This window comes from Natrix helvetica (genome assembly GCF_964273705.1).
Source record: "Natrix helvetica genome assembly, chromosome: 5".
Lineage (NCBI taxonomy): Eukaryota > Metazoa > Chordata > Lepidosauria > Squamata > Natricidae > Natrix > Natrix helvetica.
The window spans coordinates 148,139,415-148,165,607 of record NC_138551.1 but is presented as its reverse complement, the minus strand read 5'-3'; the positions used below and the strand labels follow the sequence as shown (position 1 = coordinate 148,165,607).

The 26,193-nt window shown below is 42.9% G+C and overlaps 1 protein-coding gene across 1 annotated transcript in view; it reads right to left on the bottom strand.

The window, feature by feature from the left end:
• PLEKHN1 (pleckstrin homology domain containing N1) overlaps positions 1-26,193 on the bottom strand; it is a 57,921-nt gene that overhangs the window by 27,077 nt on the left and 4,651 nt on the right. Inside the window, exons 2-5 of the mRNA XM_081954936.1 lie at positions 23,241-23,340; positions 2,724-2,870; positions 2,460-2,540; positions 42-129 (exon numbers count right to left, since the gene is read on the bottom strand). Coding sequence (XP_081811062.1) covers positions 42-129; positions 2,460-2,540; positions 2,724-2,870; positions 23,241-23,340 — 416 coding nt within the window. The remainder of the gene's footprint in view (positions 1-41; positions 130-2,459; positions 2,541-2,723; positions 2,871-23,240; positions 23,341-26,193) is intronic.

Below are 26,193 nucleotides of genomic sequence, written 5' to 3'. Positions count from 1 at the left end.
ATTCAGACGTAGTCTGCCCTCACCTGTAAATTTGTCCTCACCTGTAATTTGAAAAGCATGGAGATCTTCCTGAACTCCGTTTTCGTTTTCAAGTTTCGTCAGCTGCAGTTCTGTCAGGGGGAGCAAACCCTGCAGGAGGATGAAAAGTCAGAAGTTAACCTCATCTCCATGGTCAAATCTTCTTTTTATCAAGTTGATTCAGGGACTTTCAGGGGTGGGATTCAGCCGCTTCGGACCGTTACGGGTGGGCCGGATGTTAATTTTACATCTGGTTCACGGAACTGGTTGTTGCAAGGCGTGGCTGGCCCAATTAGAGAACAAGGAGATGAACAATATTACAAGAGATGGGATTTATTTTATCAGTGGTTAGGTTAAAAAAAACACGGAAATGAAAGACACTAGAGAATTTTATAATACAAGAACTATAGAATAACGATACATTATTATTGGATAGGTTTAAGATGATGTAATGAATTGTTATAATATAAATAAATCCAATATCTGGAATGTCTCGTTTAAAATGAAGGAATAATAGTTATAGTCAAATAAATGATGGACAATGATAATAAGGTATACATATATATTTGATTGGCACTATGTGATTTTATGTAAATTGTAAGTGAGGACTATGGAAAGGATGTATAAAAATCTTGTAACCAATCGACACGCTGTATGTAATTGAAGACGGTTTTATGTTTTATGCTTTGTTTGTCTATGTCTGTCTAAAAATAAAAAATCTTAAAAAAATAATAATAATGAGACCTCCCCGAAAATAAGACCAAGCACTTATTTTCGGGGGGGTCAAAAGAAAATGAGACCCTGTCTTATTTTCAGGGAAACACGGTGTATCTAAGGATGGATCAGACTTCTGACGATAAGGCATCCCAGGGGGTCATTATTCAAAGCCAGGTCTGTTTTGTTAAAATTGGTGGGCTAGGATTGGAGCTCGCCTGTACGGGGAAAGATGCAGCTGTGGAAGTGTTGAATTCTAACTTTCAAAAATACCCTTCAAAAGCATCAACAGACATTTCGTCACGCAGCCTGTGTCACCCGAATGAATCACAAGCGTGAAACTCCAGTTTTTTTTCCGCCCTGCGTGACCTTCGGTTGCACACCTTGAAGGAGGAATTGCAAACACAGTTTGGAAAAAAAAAAGGAGGGGTAAATCGAATCAGGAAGGAGGCAGGGAGTAGGAGAGCAGGCCTCAGCCAAATGGGGATCCGGTACTGAGGTTTAAAAAAAGAGAGAAGAGAAACCGAGAAGATAAAAATGGATCCAGTGGGAGATTAACTGCACAACCCACAATTTCTTGCTGCTTCTGTAAGAGGGGCTGAGCCAAGAAGCAAAGTTTCTGGCTTGAGGACCTCTGGAGTTTCAGCTGTGAATCTTCCTCTCAAGGTCATTGCACGGATAATAAAAATGAATGCCAGGTCCAGTTTCCTGGAAGGCAGTGACCAAGAAGATGGAATGAATCCAAAACCTATCAGAGATTGTCTCAAAAAGGTTTTGTGATGAATTGTTCAGCAGTTGATAGAATAACAGAGCTGGAAGGGACCTTGGAGGTCTTCTAGACCAACCCCCCTGCTTAGGCAGGAAACCCTACCCCACTTCAGACAAATGGATATCCAACATCTTCTTAAAGACTTCCAGTGTTGGAGCATTCGTAACTTCTGGAGGGCAAGTTGTTCCACTGATTAATTATTCTAAATATCAGGAAATTTCTGCTTAGTTTTAAGTTGCTTCTCTCCTTGGTTAGTTTCCACCCATTGCTTCTTCTCCTGCCTTCAGGTGCCTTGGAGAATAGCTTGACTCCCTCTTCTTTGGGGCAACCCCTGAGATATTGGAAGACTGCTATCATGTCACCCCTAGTCCTTCTTTTCATTAAACTAGACATTCCCAGTTCCTGCAACCGTTCTTCATATGTTTTAGCCTCCAGTCCCCTAATCATCTTTGTTGCTCTTCTCTGCACTCTTTCTAGAGTCTCCACATCTTTTTTACATCGTGGCAACCAAAACTGGATGCCATATTCCAAGTGTGGCCTTACCAAGACATTATAATGTAGTATTAACCCTTCACGTGATCTTGATTCTCTCCCTCTGTTGATGCAGCCTAGAACTGTGTTGGCTTTTTTGGCAGTTGCTGCACACGGCTGGCTCCTACTTAAATGGTTGTCCACTAGGACTCCAAGATCACTTTCACAGTTACTACTGTTGAGCAAGGTACCACCTATACTGTCCCTATGCATTTTGTTTTTCTTGCCTAAATGTAGAACCTTACTTTTTTCACCCTTGAATTTCATTTTGTGAGATTGCGCCCAGTGTTCTTATGATCCACCGCGACTGGCTTTGTGGGTTTTCTAATGGGAAACTTTCCGTCCTGTGCTCAGGAATGCTAAGAATGGAACCAGGAAACAGAGGTGGTTGTAAATTCCCATTACGGATAACCAAATCCTCAATTACCTGATATTTGTGTCCGTTGGGGCCGAGCGAATGAAAATAGAGGAACTCTTGAAAAAGCTCCAAATAGCAGTCATTTGCTTCCTGCCAAAGAAAAGACATGGAAATCTTTTTATTCATTTCAGTCGGTCTTCGGGGTGCTGGCGCCAAATAAAGATGAACAATGGAACGATATAAAAAAGCAGAAGAAACCAAACACACTGACCCAGAGTCCCTTCAAGGCGCTTTGAGCATTTGACACCGGGGGGGGGGAGGGGAGGGTCTCACCTGGCAGGGCTGAAACTTAAATTTGAGTTTGGAATAGTGGATTATTTTTCCCAGATTCCTCACCACCGTCTTCCTCCGTCCTTTCTTGAATAGGCTGGGGAATCGCTGGTCCAAGTTTTCCTTTCCATTCTCCTGGCTGGCAAAGTTCTGTACCGAAAATGAAAAATAAAATGCTCTTAGAAAAAAGAAGGGAGGGATGGGAGAGATGAGAGGAAGGAAGAAAGGAATGAAAGAAGGAAGGAGGGAGGGAAGGAGAAAAGAAAAAGAAAAAAGAAAGAGGGAGGGAGGGAGGAGGAAAGGAAGGGATAAATGGAAGGAAGTGAGGGATAGATGATGGATTGATGGATGGATGAGAGAGATAAGAGAGAGGAAGGAAGGGAGGAAGAAAAGGATAGATGGATGGATGGATGGGTCGATGGAAGGAAGAGATGGATTGATCGATGGTAGATCAATGGATGAATGGATGGGAGAGATGGGAGGAAGGAAAGGAAGGAGGGAAGGAAGAGAAAAGAGAAAGAAAGTAAAGAAGGAAGGAAGGAAGGGTGGAAGAGAGGGAGGGAGGAATAAACGGAAGGAAGAAAGGGAAGGATAGATGATGAATGGATAGAGAGAGGAGAGAGGGGAAGAAAGGAAGTGATGGATGGATGGAAGATGGAAAGAAGCAAGGAAGGGAGGGAGAGAAGGGAGAGATGAGACGAAGGAAGGAAGGAATATAAATATATATATTCTAAATATACTGGACTTCTCATTACCAAGATAACCCAGAGGTAAATAATACCCATCTTTACACAACTCCCAGGGCTAAAAACACCAGTTCTTTATCAAAAGACCAAAATATAAGAGACACATCTCCCTTCCCCAAAACCAGAACCTCTGAGAAAAGTCATTCTGGCAGAAACTCCCTCCATGGCTCTTCTCATCCTGCCCAGATTCACCGCCCGGAGGCAATTTTTACCCCCAGATCAAAACGTTGGCAACTCTTAAATTCAGATGCTATTCCTCGAAGGTCAAAGGTCACGGGAAAAGCCTTTGTTGATGGATCTCCGTGCCAGCTGAAGATTTAAAAGATTTCTATAATGGCATTGTTAACATTTGCCCAACTGTATTGCTGACTCCTTAACAATAGCTTTAATCCAGGGGTGAAATCCAGCAGGTTCTGGCAGGTTCTGGAGAACCGGTAGCGGAAATTGTGGCTAGTTCGGAGAACCGGCAAATGCCACCTCTGGCTGGCCCCCAGAGTGGGGAAGGAATAGGGATTTTGCAGTATCCTTCCCACTGGAGTGGGGAGGGAATGGAGATTTTGCAATATAATTCCCCCTGGAGTGGGGAGGGAATGGGAATTTTGCAGTATCCTTCCCCTGGAGTGGGGAGGGAATGGAGATTTTGCAGTATCCTTCCCCAGGAGTGGGGAGGGAATGGAGATTTTGCAGTATCCTTCCCCTGGAGTGGGGAGGGAATGGAGATTTTGCAGTATCCTTCCGCTGGAGTGGGGAGGGAATGGGGATTTTGCAGGATCCTTCCCCTGGAGTGGGGAGGGAATGGAGATTTTGCAGTATCCTTCCCCAGGAGTGGGGTGGGAATGGAGATTTTGCAGTATCCTTCCCCTGCCACGCCCACCAAGCCACACCACACCCACAGAACCGGTAGTAAAAAAAAATTGAATTTCACCACTGCTTCAATCTCTTCTATATTTAAATTAATCGGCCTCGCTCTCTTAATTTCATTCAAAATAAAAAGTTACCAGAGTCCAGAAAGAGCCGAAATTAGTCCTAAGAAAGAACCATCAAATGACCAATTTTCCAAATTCAGCTCCTTTTAATTATGGGCAGTTTTGATTCCCCCCTCCCCCAAAACATCAGTAAGGTAAAGCTTCCACTCACACCTACGTGCTAATCGTTCCCGACTCTAGGAGGCGGTGCTCATCTCCGTTTCAAAGCCAAAGAGCCAGCACTGTCTGAAGACGTCTCCGTGGTCATGTGGCCGGCATGACTCAACTCCCGAAGGCGCACGGAACGCTCTTCCCTTCCCACCAAAGGGGGTCCCTATTTTTCTACTTGCTCTCGAACTGCCAGGTTGGCAGAAGCTGGGACAAGTCACGGGAGCTCACTCCATTACACGGCGCTAGGGATTTGAACCGTTGAACCGCCGACCTCTCTGATCGACGAGCTCAGCCTCTTAGCCACTGAGCCACTTTAGCATTAAGTATATAGCCTCTTTATCATAACTTTTTGGTATTATACCTAAGAAAAATATATCTGGCTTTAAGTCTATATGCTGCTTAATCGTCTTTTCCAGCCAATTTCGTCCAATATTTTCTTGTTTTGGTACATCTCCACCACATATGATAATAAGTACCCGGTGTTAAGGTTCTAAATACCATGCAGAAATAAATCATTGTCCAAGGCAAAACATCCTTAAAGGTCCAATTTATTCTACAGGCAAGTTAGCACCTCTATGGAAAATTCCAACTCTGATGTACATCCTGGAATTCCACCCAGTTGAAAGTTCATGATCTTATCCCCACACCCACAAATCCATCACATGTTCCAATCATCATCTTCCACGCTGGCATCTACACCCCTCTGCTTCCGGTCAGGTGTCGAGGTGCGGAGACAAAAGATGACCTTGAGCTTCTATAAAAGAATGTCAACAATACATTCTACAATCCTACTCCTTTCTATTCCCCCCTCCCAACTACTACACTATTGAAACAGCATAAGAAATTAATAGAAAGTGTGTCAGGCCAAAGATCCTAAAAAGAACATAACTACAGGCCTGACACCTGGGGTAATTGTGCTTGCAATTCAAGCACTACTTGTACAGATTTATTTTTTTTGCCTGCAGATAGACAGCAAGCTCTGCTTTTCCTGTGTCTCTTTTCATCCACATGCATGTCTCATTGTCCTCCCCCCCCCCCCCCGCTCCCCCTTTGATTCCAGTGAAACAGACCGGGTCGGTTTTCTCCAGCCGTACTCAAAATAACCGAAAACAAAACCCTCCCATAATTAGCAAGGGAAGTGCCTCTCCCAGCTGTCTTCACTCTTTTCCCATCACAAGGCCGACTCGCCCCCAAGCTGTGGACTAAATCCGACTGGGCACCTCCCGAAAGTGTGCAGGATCAGGTGGCTGGCTGAAAACTCACCCTCTGGGCTGCAGCATCCACCAGTACATATTCACACAACTGAGGGTAGAACAAGAAGCAATGGGTGGAAACTAATCAAGGAGAGAAGCAACTTAGAACGGAGGAGAAATTTCCTGACAGTCAGAACAATTAATCAGTGGAACAGAAGTTGCCTCCAGAAGTTGTGAATGCCCCAACACTGGAAGTCTTTAAGATGTTGGATAGCCATTTGTCTGAAACGGTATAGGGTTTCCTGCTTAGGCAGGGGGTTAGACTAGAAGACCTCCAAGGTCCCTTCCAACTCTACTATTGTATTGTATTGTATCTCTGTTTTGAGACAAGGCATGGCAGATATTCAGGAGATTAATAATCCCGGCTTTTTCTCCCCCTCCCAGTGAAATGGGTTTCATTCAGCGAAGGTGATTTATTCTTATTCTTCCTCTATTCTTATTTTTTTCTCTATTCATAATTTTTCTCTTACTTCTCCATGGATTCATTCCATTAAACAGCATTAAAAAAGAGGGAACTTGGGAGTCCTAGTGGACAACCATTTAAATAGGAGCCAGCCATGTGCAGCAGCTGCCAAAAAAGCCAACCCAGTTCTAGGCTGCATCAACAGAGGGATAGAATCAAGATCACGTGAAGTGTTAATGCCACTTTATAATGGCTTTGTAAGGCCACACTTGGAATACGGCATCCAGTTCTGGTCACCATGATGTAGAAAAGAGGTGGAGACTCTAGAAAGAGTGCAGAGAAGAGCAACAAAGAGGATTAGGGGACTGGAGGCTAAAACATATGAAGAACGGTTGCAGGAACTGGGTATGTCTAGTTGAATGAAAAGAAGGACTAGGGGAGACATGATCGCAGTCTTCCAATATCTCAGGGGCTTCCACAAAGAAGAGGGAGTCAAGCTATTCTCCAAAGCACCTGAAGGCAGGACAAGAAACAATGGGTGGGAACTAATCAAGGAGAGAAGCAACTTAGAACTAAGGAGAAATTTCCTGATATTTAGAACAATTAATCAGTGGAACAACTTCTTTCCAGAAGTTACGAATGCTCCAACACTGGACGTTTTTAAGAAGAAGTTGGGTAACCCTTTGTCTGAAGTGGGGTAGGGTTTCCTGCCTAAGCAGGGGGGGTTAGACTAGAAGACCCCCAAGGTCCCTTCCAACTCTGGTATTCTATTCTATTCTATTCTATTCTATTCTATTCTATTCTATTCCATTCCATTCCATTCTATATTATCTTCTCTTCTCTTCTACATTCTCTTCTGTTCTCATCTCTTTTCTTTTCTCTTCTCTTCTTATTCCTATTCCATTCCATTTTATTGTATATTCTGTTTCATTCCATTCTATTCTATATTCTCTTCTATATTCTCTTCTCTTCTACATTCTCTTCTTTTCTTATTCCTATTCCATTCCATTCTATATTCTATTTTATGTTATTATTGCCTCCGAATGCTCCGAGACCTGTTACAAACTCCATTCATTCCCTTCTCTAGCGCTCAATTTAGCACACTAGGCTGTCTGCCACAGAAACCAGACACCGTAACAGAGGGATGATTTTAATACTGAAAAGTGCAAAAGGAGCGTCTGTTTTTAGTCCCGGTCCGGTCCGTGCATAAGCGGGCAAGCTTTGGAATTGCACAGAACTAGGGGTCGGATTCACTCCAGGGGAAGGATACTGCAAAATCCCCATTCCTTCCCTACTCCAGGGGAAGGATACTGCAAAATCCCCATTCCCTCCCCACTCCAGGAGAAGGATACAATACAATACAATACAATACAATAGTAGAGTTGGAAGGGACCTTGGAGGTCTTCTAGTCCAACCCCCTGCCTAGGCAGGAAACCCTATACCGTTTCAGACAAATAGCTATCCATCATCTTCTTAAAGACTTCCAGTGTTGGGGCATTCACAACTTCTGGAGGCAAGCTGTTCCACTGAACTGCAAAAATACTGCAAAATCTCCACTCCCATCCCACTCCAGGGGAAGGATACTGCAAAATCCCCATTCCCTCCCCACTCCAGGGGAAGGATACTGCAAAATCCCCATTCCCTCCCCACTCCAGGAGAAGGAAACTGCAAAATCTCCATTCCCTCCCCACTCCAGGAGAAGGAAACTGCAAAATCTCCATTCCCTCCCCACTCCAGGGGAAGGATACTGCAAAATCCCCATTCCCTCCCCACTCCAGGAGAAGGATACTGCAAAATCTCCATTCCCTCCCCACTCCAGGGGAAGGATACTGCAAAATCCCCATTCCCTCCCCACTCCAGGAGAAGGAAACTGCAAAATTCCCATTCCTTCCCTACTCCAGGAGAAGGATACTGCAAAATCCCCATTCCCTCCTGATCAGCTGGGACTATAGATGGGGGCTGGGCCAGTCAGAGGTGGTATTTACCGGTTCTCCGAACTACTCAAAATTTCCGCTACCGGTTCTCCAGAACTGGTCAGAACCTGCTGAATACCACCTCTGACCAATTGCTAACATTTTTCAATCCCACCCCTGCACACAATACTTCATCAAGTTTCTCCCGTCACCAGTCGGCCACCCAAAAAAATCAGCAAGCCGCCTTTCCTTTTCGGTCCACTGAAACATTCGCATGGACAAGCCGTAATCTTCCTCGCGGCATCAGCCAACCCCCCCTCACTGAAAATAGAAGCTGCCAAGCGATTTAGCTGCCCCACCAAAGGGCAATTAAGCTGCAATCCAGAAAGCAGAAATTAAGTTGTTTTCTATTGAACAGCTGCCACTCGCTGCGGAAGATAAAGTGAGATTACGCCGGCAAGTCACAACACAACCGAACAGAAAGATGCAACGCGAGGGGAAAATTTGCCTGTTTCTCCAGACTGGGTCAAAGAAATCCCTGCATGCAGAAAATAAGCATATCAGGGAGAAAAAGGAGCTGGCTTTCTACCTGCAGGGATAGGAAGAGGCATCCTGTATCACAGCAATTCCTGCTTGCATTTTGGAGCAGTAAAGCATAGTTTAATCAATCCAGGGTGACTCTGATCACAATTTATTATAATTCCTAATATTACGATAGGGACGCTATGGCTCAGTGGCTAAGACACTGAGCTTGTCGATCAGAAAGGTCGGCAGTTCGGCGGTTCAAATCCCTAGCGCCGCGTAACGGAGGGAGCTCCCGCGACTTGTCCCAGCTTCTGCCAACCGAGCAGTTCGAAAGCAAGGAGAAAAATAGGAACCACCTTTGGTGGGAAGGGAACAGCGTTCTGTGCGCCTTCGGGAGTTGAGTCATGCCGGCCACATGACCACGGAGACGTCTTCGGACAGCGCTGGCTCTTCGGCTTTGAAACGGAGATGACTACTGCCCCCTAGAGTCGGGAACGACTGGCACGTATGTGCGAGGGGAAACCTTTTCCTATATTATTTTAATTTTTTGACTGGGAGCCAGCCTGAGTTTGTTATAACATGGACAGCAATATAAATGCTTTAAATAACTAAATACATTTGGTTTAAACCAATGCTTTCCAAACTTTTCAAACAACTCCTTTTACTTGCTGTACAGAAAAAAAACATATGGCCTTATGGAAAGGAAAACCATTTTTATACAATTTTGGGGAATTTTACCCAGATTTGGGAGGCAAGGGTTGAAATACTTTTGGCGGCTTAACACAATAGGAGAAAACAGCTGTTATGTGCATTTAGCAAATCGCTAAAAATAAGATTTCTCTCCATTTCTCCCCCCCCCAAAGATGCTCTGTGGGAAATGACTGTCCTTAGGCTGACCGCAGACACTAGAAAACCTTTAAGCTTAAAAAAAAAAGTTTTATTTCTAATTGCGAAGGATAAGCCGTTAATTATAATATCGAGTGCCACTTTCCCTAGTGGAGCAAGCCTTTAATTATAGAATCTGTGCTCTAACCCAAGGTTCACAATGGCTGAGAAAACGTCTATGTAGGAGAGTTATAAAGGAGGAAGCATGCATTCGCTTTTGTCTCTGAATGAGTACCTGTTCTAACCAGGAAAGCAAGTTATTCTGCCATAAAGGTAATCCTTGATTTATAACATATATATACATATATATATATATATATATATATATATATATATATATATATATATATATATATATATATATATATATATATATATATATATATATATATATATATATATATATATATAATATGTTTTATTTGTACTGATAAATAAATAAAGGGAGACTAGTATAGATCTATTTCGAGCTAATTAGCTCTCATCAGCTAGCCATACCCTTACTGGGATTCGAACCTGGGCTGTATTATATCTTAGGCAGAAGTCTTAGCCACTAAGCCACAGGCTCGCCTCCTTATCAGTTGAGCCAGGGAAATAGGTATGTATTTGTGTTACAACCCCTGGTATGCCTAAATATGGGAGGAAGGTCACTACTCCCTCTTTCTTTATATATATATAAAGTTTTTTTTTTCATTTTCATAACATATAATCACATCTATACTATTACATAGTGAACGTCGTATTGTATTATTAAATGTTTACATCAATTCGTCTTGCCGTCAACTCCCAAAAACAATGATTGGCTCTTCTGCTCTCCATACAACGTATGTGTACCTTATCCATCACTTTCTTCTTCCTCTCTCCTCCCTCTCCCTACCTCCTTTCTTCCCTCTCTCATCCTTCTCTTCTCTACTTCCCCTTCCTCTCTCCTTCTCCTCTCTTCCCTTTCCATTCTTCCTTTCTCTCCTCCTCTTCCCCGCTTGCCCTCTCCCCTATCCCTCTCTTCTTCCCTTACCTCTCTCCTCTACTTCACACTCTTCCTCTCATTTACTAGGTGTATTTCAGCTTCTGAGCAAGCTCCATTTTATGTTGATGGTTATTTATAGTTCCTTTTCAATATACATATTTAATTTTAACATATATCTTCCTCCTCCTTTTTAAAAAAATAGGACAAAAAAGTATACATATATAGTCATTGTGCTTTTAAAACCCTCCCCCCACCCCCAGCCTAACTTTGGCCGAGATGTAGACCTGGTTACAATTCCCAGCTATTCTCAGCATTATATTTATATAATTATACATCCTTACACGCCCCCCAATTTGGGATTCTGTCTTTAAATCTCAATAGTTTCCCATTGAAGCTGTGTTTCATGTTCCTTCTCCATTTTTCCATATCTTGGATTAGATTAGCCTTAATTGTCTATAAATGGCAATCCTCACTGTTCAATGTTCATTACAATTCCCTTAATCTACTACATAGAATAATGAGCAGTACACCTCACTTTGTTCATCATCTTAAAAGTTCTATATATGTCCATGTTTCATATATTTTAACCCCTGCTTAATTGTCCTTCTATTGCCACGTTCAATCAATTCGCAACTCCGTTTAATTATCATGTATAAAAGCGAATCGCAAACCTCTACTTTACAACGGTTTGACTTGCTCGGACTTACAAGCGTTTGTTTAGTCACCATTCCAAGGGACATGGGCACTGAAAAAAGCAACGTACGGCCGTTTTCCACTCTTATGACCGTTGAGGCACCTCCACGGTTACGTGATCAGTGACCGATTCATCTTTATGACGGTCGCAATGTCCCGAGGTCACGTGATCCCCCCTTGGTGATCTTCTGACGAGCAAAGTCAGATGGGGAAGGCAGATTCCCTTCACAAACTCACTTAACGGCAGGGATTCACTTTTAACAACGAGGGTGGTGGAAGTAAAACCAGGCAAAATTCACTTAACAAACGTTTCGCTTAGCCACGTCAATTCGCGGTTTCAATTCTGGTGGTAAGACGAGGACTACCTGTGTGGGAGGGGAAGGCCAACTGGAAAGAAGGAAGAGCAGAACAGGGAATCATACAGAGGTATAACAGGACACCTCCCCAAGCGGGAAATTTTCTAGCTGGCAAATCCCTTACAACAAGATGCAATTCAACGCATATTTATTTGGCACCCAGAGAATCTCCGTGCAAACATAGGCCCACAGTTCTGAAATAAGCACCCACAAATCCAGAGTTAGTCTATGCCTGTGATGGCGATGAGGGGGGGGGGCACAGGGGTGTGTGGTGCCCCCCCTGCACTCTGTTTTTGGTCCCAGGCATCTCCGCGCGATCCGTTTTGGATGCCTGTTAAGTGCAGGGCCCACGCAAAGGCTCTGGGAGAGTGAAAAACGAGCCTGCCGGAAGTTCCGGAAGTCCGATAACGGCCCTGTTTCCCGGCCTCCAGGGGGCCTCTGGAGCCCAGGGGAGGATGGTTTCACCTTCCTGGAGGCTCAAAGGAAGCATCCAGACCCTGGGGAGGGTGAAAATCCTTGTCCCACCCGCCATGGTGCAGGAGGCCGAGTAGGCCACGCCCACGTTGGCCCTGCCCACGCGGCAACTGGACAGAGAACCAGTTGCTAAAATAATTGGGGGGGGGGGGCGTCGCATGCGCATGGGGGCAGGCCGTATTGCATTATGGGTCTATGGGCAGAGGTGGGTTTCGTATCAGTTCGGCCGAGTAGGTAGTTCAGCTGGCCACGCCCCCGAACCGGTTCTATCAGTGGCACCATAGGAGCCGCCATCTTGTTTTTTGCTTCTGAGCATTTTTTTTTTACCTACTACGCATGTGCACATAGCGCGCATCAAGCGCACAAAAAGCGCGTCCCTGAGCGAACCAGCAGTAGAAGAAGCCGGACCCCCACCCATCTATGGGTCATTGGTCCATGCAGTGCAGAATCTCTTTCTCTCCTTGCATTGGGCGGGGGGGGGGTTATTTAATACAGGAGCACTTTTAGCTCCCTTCCCTCCCCCAACATCCATACTCCCCACAGACACTGCCCCAAGCCTGCATTTTCAAAGCCCCTTCATTCAACCCCTCCCTCCCTTACCTCGACCAACCTTCTGCATTCAACAGTTGCATTTAGCAAACTGCGTTACGCACGCGTGCCTCGTTCGGCAAATCGCTCCAGATTTTGCTAGCTAGAAGGAACGTGGAAAGGAAGGCCTGGGAAATCCTTTTTTTTTTTCTTTCTCCTCCTTCTCCTTTCCACTTTCTCTCACACCACCCTTACATACATCGTCAAGGACAGCCACACCTCCACCTTTAATTAGAGACACCCTTTCTTCTTTGCAAGGCAACCAGATTTTCCTCTTTCCCAGGTTCCCGAGCCGGTAAAATTCGGCACAGACCTGCTTGAACTAATCCGTGATGCGACATTATCTCATTAGGCTCACTAACACCTAGCTGGGCAGGATTGAAATGAAATGGATGATCCGAAATCCAGAAAATTAAGGATTTGCCAAGGGAGTTTTGCGTTCGCCTACACGTTTGCTGGAAAGAAATGGATTTAACATAATAACAATAATCCCGCAGGGGTGTCTTTTCCCTTTAAATGTCTCGTGGTGGCGAGAATACCAGGCCTGCCCCAAAACTGAGCGGGGGCACAATGCCCACACCCCAGGCATCTTTCCATATGATCATGAAGTCAGTGTGACTCATTCTGGAAACAACAACAACAAAAAAAAAAACCCTCACGTGTCGTGAGACGAAACATTATTTTAGCGTGGAGTTTTATAAGCCTGCAGAAGGGGAGGGGGAACTCTGACTCCTAGGCAAACACCAGCCCTGCGAGGTATGCCCCTGGGGCACCTCAAAGGCCATTTTTTTCAACAGTAATGTCACACTAATAAAGGTTTCCAGAGAGAGAGACAGAGAGAGAGAAAACGACAGAGAGAGATACAGAGAGAGACAGAGAGAGACAGAGAAAATGACAGAGATACACACAGAGAGAGAGAATGACACACAGAGAGAGACAGAGAGAGAGAAAGACAGAGAGAGATACAGAGAGAAAATGACAAAGAGAGATAAGAGAGAAAGATACAGAGAAAGATATAGACAGAGAGAGATACACAGACAGAGAGAGGTACACAGAAAGATACAGAGAGAAAATGACAGAGAGAGATACAGAGAGAGAAAGAGATACAGAGAGAGAGAGAGAGATACAGAGAGATACAGAGAGATACAAAGAGAGAGAGATACAGAGAGAATCACAGAGAGAGAGATACAGAGAGAGAGAAATACAGAGAAAGAGAGAGAAAGCGATACAGAGAGAGAATGAGAGGTACAGAGAAAGAGAGAAAGAGAGAGAGAGAGAAAGAGAGAGAGAATGACAGAGAGATACAGAGAAGGACAGAGAGAGCTACAGAGAAAGAGAGAAAGAGAGAGAAAGAGATAGAGAGAGAATGACAAAGAGAGAGGTACAGAGAGAGAGAGAGAATGACAGAGAGAGAGATACAGAGAGAGAATGACAGAGAGAGAATGACACAGAGAGAGATACAGAGAGAATCACAGAGAGAGAGATACAGAGAGAGAGAAATACAGAGAAAGAGAGAGAAAGCGATACACAGAGAGAATGAGAGGTACAGAGAAAGAGAGAAAGAGAGAGAGAGATACAGAGAGAGAGAATGACAGAGAGATACAGAGAAGGACAGAGAGAGCTACAGAGAAAGAGAGAAAGAGAGAGAAAGAGAGAGAGAGAATGACAAAGAGAGAGGTACAGAGAGAGAGAGAGAATGACAGAGAGAGAGATACAGAGAGAGAATGACAGAGAGAGAATGACACACAGAGAGAGATACAGAGAGAAAATGACAGAGAGAGATAAGAGAGAAAGATAGAGACAGAGAGATACAGACAGAGAGAGATATACAGAGAGAGGTACACACAGAGAGAGAAAGTTACAGAGAAAGAGATACAGAGAATGACAGAGAGAGAAAGTTATACAGAAAGAGAGAGAAAGAAAGAGAGAGAGACAGAGAGGGAGAATGACAGAGAGAAGATGATGTAGAAGATGAATTAGGAAATATTATTTTGCCCCATTTTCCTTGCTTTTTTTTAATCTATGCAGAGAGCCAAGAACAAAAGAGGGATTTTCCAGTATCGGTTAGGTCTATTTATTCTCCTGGCTTCCCGGGAGCTTTAATGATGGCCAATTATTCATACTATAGTGGTATCTTACTCAGGAATTCACGGCTATGACCTCATCTGCGGCTCAGCAGGGAGGGGTGTGTTGAAGCAGGCACCTCACACTCTCTATACGCCAAAGCACCTTTGCAACTACAAATCCCATCCTCCCTCCCTGCCAAGGGGAATTGCGGCCTCTAATTTCCTGACCTTTCTCTACCTTGGGGGAGGGGGGGTGTCAAACCTTGCAAAACATCCTCCCTCCCTCCCTCCCTCCCTGCACTGAAAGCAAGAAGAAACAGAGAATAATGCATTGTCGATTTTTTGCAACCACATTTAACTAGGATGTGTAATGAAAAGGGAAAAAAGAAGTCAGCTCGTCCTATTTGTACGCCACGCAGCTCTCAGTGTAAACTTTTTTTCCTTTTAAGTAAGTTTACTTTATTATAAAAGGGAAAATACAAAACAGGGGAAAAAAGTTTTTATAAAAGACTGGAAACCATTTGTGGACTTTCTACGCGACAAATACAATAACAGATGGTTAACAAAAGGATTTGGTTAGCGTAATGTTTAGCTTAATCTGTTGACTGCTCTTTCATCTATCTATCTATCTATCTATCTATCTATCTATCTATCTATCTATCTATCTATCTATCTATCTATCTATCATCTATTATATCTACCTATCATCTCTCTTTCTCTTCTCTTGTCTGTCTGTGTGTCTATCTATCACCTCTCTCTTCTCTCTAATACCTACCTACCTACCATCTCTCTCTTCTCTCTCCTCTCTCTCTATATCTATCTATCTATCTATCTATCTATCTATCTATCTATCTATCTATCTATCTATCTATCTATCTATCTATCTATCTATCATCTATTATATCTACCTATCATCTCTCTTTCTCTTCTCTTGTCTGTCTGTGTGTCTATCTATCACCTCTCTTCTCTCTCATACCTACCTACCATCTCTCTTCTCTCTCTCTCTCCCTGTCTGTCTGTGTGTTTGTCTGTCTATCTATCATCTCTCTCTTCTCTCTCCTCTCTCTCTATATCTATCTATCTATCTATCTATCTATCTATCTATCTATCTATCTATCTATCTATCTATCTATCTATCTATTATATCTATCTATCTATCTATCATCTCTCTCTTCTCTCATACCTATCTACCTATCATCTTTCTCTTCTCTTGTCTGTCCGCCTGTGTCTATCACCTCTCTCTTCTCTCTCCTATATCTATCTATCTATCTATCTATCTATCTATCTATCTATCTATCTATCTATCATCTATCATCTATCATCTATCATCTATCTATCATCTATCTATCATCTATCTATCTATCTATCTATCTATCTATCTATCTATCATCTCTCTCTTCTCTCATACCTATCTACCTATCATCTCTCTTTCTCTTCTCTTGTCTGTCCGCCTGTGTCTATCTATCACCTCTCTCTTCTCTCTCCTATATCTATCTATCATCTATCTATCTATCTATCTATGGGATGGGAGTCGGAGGCACCGTTTTGCGGTGGTTCGGCTCCTACCTCTCCGACCGGAAGCAATGTGTGTTGACAGGGGGACAGAGGTCGTCCCTGAGGCCACTCACTTGTGGGGTGCCACAGGGGTCGGTCCTCTCGCCTCTCCTGTTCAACGCATATGTGAAGCCGCTGGGTGAGATCATCCGTGGTTTTGGGGTTGAGTACCATCTCTACGCTGATGATACTCAGCTGTATATTTCAACCCCAAACCACCCCAACGAGGCTGTCGAAGTGATGTCCCGGTGTTTGGAGGCCGTCGGGGTCTGGATGGGGGACAACAGACTCAAACTCAACCCCTCCAAGACCGAGTGGCTGTGGTTGCCGGCACCTCGGTTCAGCCAGCTGACTCCATCGCTGGCCATAGGGGGCGAACAGTTGTCCCCTGTGGAGCGGGCGCGCAATTTGGGTGTCCTCCTTGATGCCCGGCTGTCAATGGAGGACCATGTGGCAGCCGTGGCAAGGGGGGCATTCCACCAGGTTCGCCTGGTGCGCCAATTGCGCCCCCTACTGGACCGGAGTGCCTTGCGCACGGTCACTCATGCGCTGGTGACGTCTCGCCTGGACTACTGCAACGCCCTCTACATGGGGCTTCCCTTGGGACGCGTCCGGAGACTGCAGCTAGTTCAGAACGCAGCCGCGCGGGTTATTATGGGAAGTACCCGTTACTCCCACGTAACACCTCTCCTGCGCGAGCTGCACTGGCTACCTGTAGCCTTTCGGGTGCGTTTCAAGGTATTGATCACCATCTTTAAAGCGCTCCATGGCGGAGGACCTAGTTATCTGCAGGATCGCATCCTACCACACACGTCCCTGCGACCTATCCGCTCACACAGGGAGGGCCTTCTCCTGGTGCCGTCCGCTAGGCAATGCCAGCGGGCGACACCTAGGAGTAGATCCTTCTCTGTGATGGGCCCAACCCTCTGGAATGACCTCCCCCCCGACATTAGAACCACTACTGACCTCCGCTCCTTCCGACAGAAACTGAAGACACACCTGTTCCGACTGGCTGGTTTGGCATAATTTACAACGTCTACCCCCCCCTGGCATATACTTTTTACTGGCTTTTAGAGGGATAGTGTATAAATTGTATGATATTTTAAATTTTATATTGTTTATTTATTAGCTGTACAGTTTTGGTCTATTTTATCCTCCTCCTATGCATACATGTATTTTATTTGGTGTTTTTTAATGCGGACTGTACACCGCCCCGAGTCCCTTTCGGGAGAGGGGGCGGTATATAAGTGCTAATAATAAATAAATAAATAAATAAATATCTATCTATCTATCTATCTATCTATCTATCTATCTACCTCCCTACTATCTATCTATCTATCTATCTATCTATCTATCTATCTATCTATCATCTATCTATCATCTATCTATCATCTATCTATCTATCTATCTATCTATCTATCTATCTATCTATCTATCTATCTATCTATCTATCATCTCTCTCTTCTCTCTCATACCTATCTACCTATCATCTCTCTTTCTCTTCTCTTGTCTGTCTGTCTGTGTCTATCTATCACCTCTCTCTTCTCTCTCATACCTACCTATGATCTCTCTCTCTTCTCTTGTCTGCCTGTCTGTTTGTCTGTGTCTATCTATCATCTCTCTCTTCTCTCTCATACCTACCTACCTACCATCTCTCTCTCTTCTCTCTTCTCTCTCTCTTTATCTCTGTCTGCCTGTCTATCTATCTATCATTGCTCTCTTCTCTCTCCTCTATCTATCTATCATCTATCTATCTATCTATCTATCTATCTATCTATCTATAATTTCTCTCGTTTCTCCTATCTCTGTGTGTGTTTGTGTACGCCGCGCACGTGTGTAAAAGGGAAGGATAATTTACAGATTTCACTTTTTTCCCAGCGTCCAGCCGCAGTGGATTCTATGTGTGAAATCTATTTGGTATTTGGATCAATGGGATACTTTCCGAGTGCTTTTAATTCAGTTTCCCTTTCCAAAATTTGCTTTCTCGGCTGGGTCTGACCAGGTACGACTTGCAGGGACATGTTTGGCTTTGTTTCGTACCAAGGCGAGGCAAGTTAAAAGTTAAACTCCAGGAAAGGAATGCAATGGCTTTGGAGTGACTCTGGGTTTAATCACTAGGAATTGGCGCCAGGCGAGGTTGATGTCACCTTTGGACAGGCCGTTGCGTCATAAATGAAGGTGATGGGAAAAAATAATAACAACAATAATCAAAGGATAGGAAGGTGCTATTTGTTGGGTGCTTCCCTCGCTTATTTTTTATTCGGGGTGTGTGCGAAGCCGGATGGGATTGTGAAAAGAAACTTTCTTTTCTTTTTTCAAAATCTTCTCCAAGCCCCGACACACGGCATTTTGAGAGAGTAAATTGTCTTCATATAAACAGTGATAGTTTATAAAGATTAACAGGCATAAACAGAAATATATATATTCTTTCCCACAGCCGGAGAGAAAGATAGCCAACACTCCAGAAGACAGGCTTAAGATACAGAAGCATCTTGACAAAGTTGAATATTGGGCACTATCTCACAAAATGAAATTCAAGGGTGAAAAGAGTAAGGTTCTACATTTAGGCAAGAAAAACGAAATGCACAGGTACAGTATAGGTGGTACCTTGCTCAATAGTAGTAACTGTGAGAGGGATCTTGGAGTCCTAGTGGACAATCCTTTAAATAGGAGCCAGCCGTGTGCAGCAGCTGCCAAAAAAGCCAACCCAGTTCTAGGCTGCATCAACAGAGGGATAGAATCAAGGTCACGTGAAGTGTTAATCCCACTTTATAAAGCCTTGGTAAGGCCACACTTGGAATACGGCATCCAGTTTTGGTCTCCATGATGTAAAAAAGAGGTTGAGACTCTAGGAAGAGTGCAGAGAAGAGCAACAAAGAGGATTGGGGGGCTGGAGGATAAAACATATGAAGAACGGTTGCAGGAACTGGGTATGTCTAGTTGAATTAAAAGAAGGACTAGGGGAGACATGATAGCAGTGTTCCAATATCTCAGGGGCTGCCCCAAAGAAGAGGGAGTCAAACTATTCTCCAAAGCACCTGAAGGCAGGACAAGAAGCAATGGGTGGAAACTAATCAAGGAGAGAAGCAACCTAGAACTAAGGAGAAATTTACTGACAATGAGAACAATTAATCAGTGGAAGAGAAGTTGCCTCCAGAAGTTGTGAATGCCCCAACACTGGAAATCTTTACAAAGAGGTTGGATAGCTATTTGTCTGAAACGGTGTAGGGTTTCCTGCCTGAGCAGGGGGTTAGACTAGAAGACCTCTAAGGTCCCTTCCAACTTTGTTATTCCAGATAGAGATGGCTAAATTCATTGTTTTAGCTAAAGGAAAGAAGATACTTAATTTTGTTTTTAATTTGGACATGGCTTCTGATTTTTGTGCTTGGGGTGGTAAGGAGGATGCTTTGATTCTGGTTTTGCTGATAAGATAGGTTTGTTGTTACAGAAATGGCTACTATATGTGATTGTCTAAAAGAAGAAAAAAAGTTGAGGTTGTAGTTTTATTATCTTCGACTGGACTAAAGAGAGTTGGAATTCAGTGCCTTCCTTCCTTCCTTCCTTCCTTCCTTCCTTCTCTTTCTTTCTTTCTTTCTTTCTCTCTCTCTCTCTTTTTAAACCACACTTTCCTTTCTTCTTTTCCTTCCTGTCTCCCATTATTTCTATTTTCTTGATATCTTTTATTCTGATAAACAAATACAATTTTCAAATAGAGAATGACACCTGGCATCAAGCCATGATTTCTCAAACGGAAGTAGTGACCATTTGAAGTTACAGCGTCATTGAAAAAAAGGGGACTTATAATAATATCCCTAAAGTCACATAATCAATATTTTGGCATTTGGCAACCAAGAGATGCGTATATCCAGGTCATCTAATCACCATCTGCACCCTTCCCAGTCAGCTTCCAATAAGCCAAGATTAAGCCAGATTCGCTTAACGACCGTTTTATTCACTTAACGCCTGTAATGGTTTTGCTTAACAACCGTGGCAATAAAAGGTCGCAAAAATTGGGCTCGGCTCACTTCACAAGCGCCATACTGAGCCATGAAAATTCTGGTCACGCTTACAGACGTTAACTGGAGGACTACCCGTTAATTCGTGGGGGTTAGAGAACACGCTAAGCCTTCAAACATGGGCTGACATCCAATGACGCGTGGCGTTTCACAACCCCCTTCAAGCAAACAGCGGTAGTTTAGTAACTACGGAGATAGCATAGATGGCCAAATTGACTGCTTTGACAAAAGAAAACCGATTACTTTTGTTTCTACTTGGAAACCATTCCTGGACTTTGTGCTTGAGGGGGAGGAATGAAACTTTGCTTTTGGGTTTTACCGATTAGATCGGTTTGTTGCTACAGAAATGGCTAGTTTATACGATTATGTAAAAGAAAAAAAGGTTGAGGCGTGGTGTTATTATCTTATTCGACTGCACCAAAGAGAGTTGGAAGACAGCATCTTTTCTTTCTTTCTTCCCCTTGTCCTTCACTTTTCCCTTTCCTTTTCCCTCCTCTATTTACTTACTATTTTCTTTTGTACTTTTGTATTATATATTACTAGCTGATAAACCGGCGTTGCCCGGAACAAATCCCCCTTACCACAGAGAGCCCCCTTTTGGAGTACTGCGAAGCCATTACCATGGCAACTCCACTGTGCTGTACAGTAGAAGTCATTTTAAGGCACAACAGGCTGTATCTTAACAGAAACTGAATCCAAAATATACACTATCACTGTTGAAAGTACTGTGATTTGACACTATAGATATAATTCATTCCTTTTCATTTTAGCAGCCCAGGCGTTCCAGAGTTATGTTGGAACACACACACACACACACACACACAGACACATATACAGACACCAAGGGGTGTTAGGGGTGTCTTATCCCCCACTGTATTTGTTTCCAGAGAGTAAGCCATCTGTGTTCGAGGCGCTCCAGAAAGCCCTATCAATTGTGGAGCCGACCGGAAGTCCGGTTCCCTCACCATAGAGTCTCCTCCTAGCGTGGCATCCTTTTTTCCTCTACTTGTCCTAACCGAAAGCCCTATCAATTGTGGAGCCGACCGGAAGTCCGGTTCCCTCACCATAGAGTCTCCTCCTAGCGTGGCCTCCTTTTTCCTCTACCTGTCCTAACCGAAATCCCTATCAATTGTGGAGCCGACCGGAAGTCCGGTTCCCTCACCATAGAGTCTCCTCCTAGCGTGGCCTCCTTTTTCCTCTACCTGTCCTAACCGAAAGCCCTATCAATTATAGAGCCGACTGGAAGTCCAGTTCCCCCACCATAGAGTCTCCTCCTAGCGCGGCCTCCTTTTTCCTCTACCTGTCCTAACCGAAAGCCCAAAACAATTGTGGAGACAACTGGAAAACCCTCCCCTTGCCAAAGAGTCTTCTCCTGGCGCACTCTACTTCTCTCCCCCCCCCCTCTGGGAGGCTCCTCTCAAAATTGTGGCGTCGACCGGTGACGGGGCCGCAGTAGAGGGAGGAAAGAGCCACATGCGGCTCCAGAGCCACAGTTTGCTGACCCCTGCCCTAGGGAATTCTGGGAGTTGAAGTCCACCCATCTTAAAGCGACCAAGTTTGAAAAACACACTACTTGACAATAAGAGCATTTATGGCTTCTGACAAGGTGGGGAAAGGCCTCATCTGCAGCCCTGCGTTAAAACGAGACGAGCTAATCCATAAAAGGTTTTTTTTGTGTGCCTTTGGCAAAGAACTCCGGCTCTACGGATCAGGGACGATCCGTATTTCGCGTCGCCACCCATGGGGAAAAAAAGCCCAGCGTGAGAACCAGGAAGGAGGGTGCTGGTCCCTATTCGGGATTTTCGTTCTAAGAGGCAGATTGTGGGATGGCTCATTTGTATAAGTATAGTTTCCGGAGAAGAGGTGAGGTTATGCGTCTGCAACGCCTTGTGTGGGCAGGAATTGGGTTGCACTTTCCCTGGGAAATTAACAGTAAATAGGAGAGAGAGAAAATTGTCCATGGGTGTGCATTTATCTATCTTTCTTTTTTTCTCTCTCTCTCTCTTTCTTTCTCCCTCTTTTCCTTTCTCTCTTTCTGTTTCTCTCTGTCTCTCTCTTTTTCTTTTCTTTTCTTTCTTTCTTTTCTCTTTTCTTTCTTTCCTTCCTTTCTGTTTCTGTCTTTCTCTCTCATCCTTCCTTCCTTCCTTTCTCTGTCTCTTTTTCTTTCTTTCCTTCCTTCCTTCCTTCCTTTCTTTTTCCCTCTCTTTCTTTCTCTCTTTCTTTCTCTTTCTGTTTCTCTCTGCCTGACTCTTTTTCTTTCTCTCTTTCCTTCTTTCTGTCTGTCTCTCTTTTTCTTTATTTCTTTTCTTTCTTTCCCTCTGTCTCTCTCCCTTTCTCTCTATCTCACTTTTTCTTTTTTCTTTCTTTTTTCTCTGTCTCTTTTTCTTTCTTTTATTCTTTATTTCTCTCTCTGTCCCTGTCTCACTTTTTCTTTTTCTTTCTTTCTTTTTTCTCTGTCTCTTCCTTTCCTTTTTTCCTTTCTTTATTTCTCTCTCTCTCTCTCTCCCTTTTTCTTTTTCTTTTCTTTCTTTCTTTTTTCTCTGTCGCTTCCTTCCTTCCTTTTTTCCCATTTCTTTCTTCCCTGTCTCTTTCTTTCTTTCCTTGCTTTCTTTTCCCAACATTTCAAAAATGGATCAGAAGCCACTGGAGATAACAATAGTTTTTTTTGGGGGAGGTCATCAAGAAGCAAAAACGATCGGGTTTTTCATGGCTTATATCTCCAGGGACAGCAAAGCCAGAGGTTTTCCCCCCAGTTCTGTAACCTCCAAATGGTAAGGAGGACAGCTTCCATCATCCTCTGCCACAGGCTGCCTGGAAATGACCGGTACTGAATTCGAAAGCATCCCACCTTGCATTAGCCCTGTGCATTGTGTAGGGATTCGCCCACTGCAGACGAAGGAGGAGATGGAGGAGAATTGCACATCCAGTCCCCCAAAAGGACTCACCTTGGCAGGAATATATTGAAGTATTTTGTCTGAAGTCACATCTCTCTCGTGCTCTGCTTCAAACCCAAAGATCCCAGCCAGTTTTTTCTTGTTCTCTTGTCTGGAAGGCAATAAAAACAGAGCCCCATAAAACATCAAGGAGAGCAAACAAAGGGAATCAGGAAGGCATGGGGGGAAAGAGGGAAGGAGCCATTTATTTTTATCACTGGGCTCATCAATGTTTGCAACTCACCAACCATCAACAAGGAGAAAAGGAATTCAGCTTTGCTTTGCTGTCTTTGCTCAGGTTGGACTATAGAGAGTCTAGCCAGTTTGAAGGGGAGAGCTTATGCACCAAAGACAAATTCCTTGTGTGTCCAATCACACTTGGCCAATAAAGAATTCTATTCTGTTCTATTCTAACTAATCTAATCTAATATAAATTATACTCCATTCCATTCCATATTCTATTCTATTCTAATCTATTCTGTTCTATTCTAATTAATCTAATGTAATATAAATTATACTCCATTCCATTCCACATTCTATTCTATTCTATTCTATTCTATTCTATTCTAATCTATTCTGTTCTATTCTAATTAATCTAATCTAATATAAATTCCATTCCATTCCATATTCTATTCTATTCTGTTCTATTCTAATTAATCTAATCTAATATAAATTCCATTCCATATTCTATTCTATTTTATTCTGTTCTATTCTAATTAATCTAATCTAATATAAATTCTATTCCATTCCATTCCATATTCTATTCTATTCTGTTCTATTCTAATTAATCTAGTCTAATATAAATTCCATTCCATATTCTATTCTATTTTATTCTGTTCTATTCTAATTAATCTAATCTAATATAAATTCTATTCCATTCCATTCCATTCCATTCCATTCCATATTCTATTCTGTTCTGTTCTATTCTAATTCATCTAGTCTAATATAAATTATACTCCATTCCATTCCATATTCTATTCTATTTTATTCTGTTCTATTCTAATTAATCTAATCTAATCTAAATTCTATTCCATTCCATTCCATATTCTATTCTATTCTGTTCTATTCTAATTAATCTAGTCTAATATAAATTCCATTCCATATTCTATTCTATTTTATTCTGTTCTATTCTAATTAATCTAATCTAATATAAATTCTATTCCATTCCATTCCATTCCCTATTCTATTCTATTCTATTCTATTCTATTCTATTCTGTTCTGTTCTGTTCTATTCTAATTAATCTAATCTAATATAAATTCCATTCCATTCCATTCCATATTCTATTCTATTCTGTTCTATTCTAATTAATCTAATATAAATTCCATTCCATTCCATATTCTATTCTATTCTGTTCTATTCTAATTAATCTAATCTAATATAAATTCCATTCCATTCCATATTCTATTCTATTCTGTTCTATTCTAATTAATCTAGTCTAATATAAATTCCATTCCATATTCTATTCTATTTTATTCTGTTCTATTCTAATTAATCTAATCTAATATAAATTCTATTCCATTCCATTCCATATTCTATTCTATTCTATTCTATTCTATTCTATTCTATTCTATTCTATTCTATTCTGTTCTATTCTAATTAATCTAATCTAATATAAATTCTATTCCGTTCCATATTCTATTCTATTCTATTCTATTCTATTCTATTCTAAATATTCCTGAAGACCATTCTTGGTGGTCTTCTTTCCTCCTGCTCCATGTGGTGCATTTCTTTGGTAGTACCCACATTCCAACATAGATAGTAGATGTGGCATCTTTCGTACCTTCCCAAAAATGCTATCGCTAAAAAGCATTTTTTTTAAAAATATGGCAGCACGGGGAAAGAAAAGAACCATAACACCACATGCCATAAATTGACAGTGATCAGATCTAGGTTGCCTAAATCCCACCAACCACAAGGGGGCAGCGTTACCTCGGTTTCCCCCCCCCCTCTAAGTTGCCCCCTAATGGCCACTGAGATTTTGGCAAGCCAGATCTGAGAGTCTTAATAAATCACAACAGGCATTTTTGCAACTATCCAAAATTATTTAGACCAAATGGGCTTTTCTGTTGACATTATGAATAATTATTAAACATTCCCCTTTGTTCTTAGCTGGAGTCAATTTTAGGCGATGGGGGCAGGATTAAAAAGAGGATTATCTCCCACTCGTTTGAGATCAGGGGGGAAGATTTTTAAGCCTTGAGGTTCAAGCAACGGACCACATCTTAAGAGACATCAGACTGCTGATCGATTCCTATCAGTCTGTGTCCATCTTTCCCAGCCCTTCCGAAAGAATTAAGAACTCAAACGACACAACCAAAACATGGAACAAGGCAACAAAACAAAGTGAGCCAACTTTCGGAATGACGTCATCTCATTTCCCTATCCAACTTTACCAAGAGAACACAGGGATTGATTGATAATATTTACAAACATAACAAAACTCAGATCAATGCAGCCATCTAATTGGAAAAGGCACCAACTGATCGGGAAAGACCGAAAAACACCCGAACACACAGACACAATTTCCCATATTTCCTGTGCTTGTAATTTTAGCCATTCCTTTCTGAGATGGTCTTGGTGGAACAAATGCCACGCCACTGCCCACGTTTTAATTTTAATTTTTCTTTTAATGGGTAGTCCTCGACTTACGACCACAACTGGGCCTCCAATTTTCCGTTTGCTAACCAAGGCCATTGTTACCTGGGTTTTGCCCCATTTTGCCACCTTTTGGGGGGGGGGAGACACCGTTGCTAAGCGAATCGCCAGAGTTGTTAAATGAACCGTGCCGTCATTAAGCGAATCTGCCTCCCCCCGCCCCCAGCCCAATGACTTTGCTCGTCGGAAGCCAGCACGCAGAGTGATCCTTTGACAGCCATCCCAAATACAAGCGCCCGAAATTTACGAATCACTCATAAGATCCGCAGGGGGGGTGAGGTGGGCTAGATGACCTCCAGGGCCCCTTCC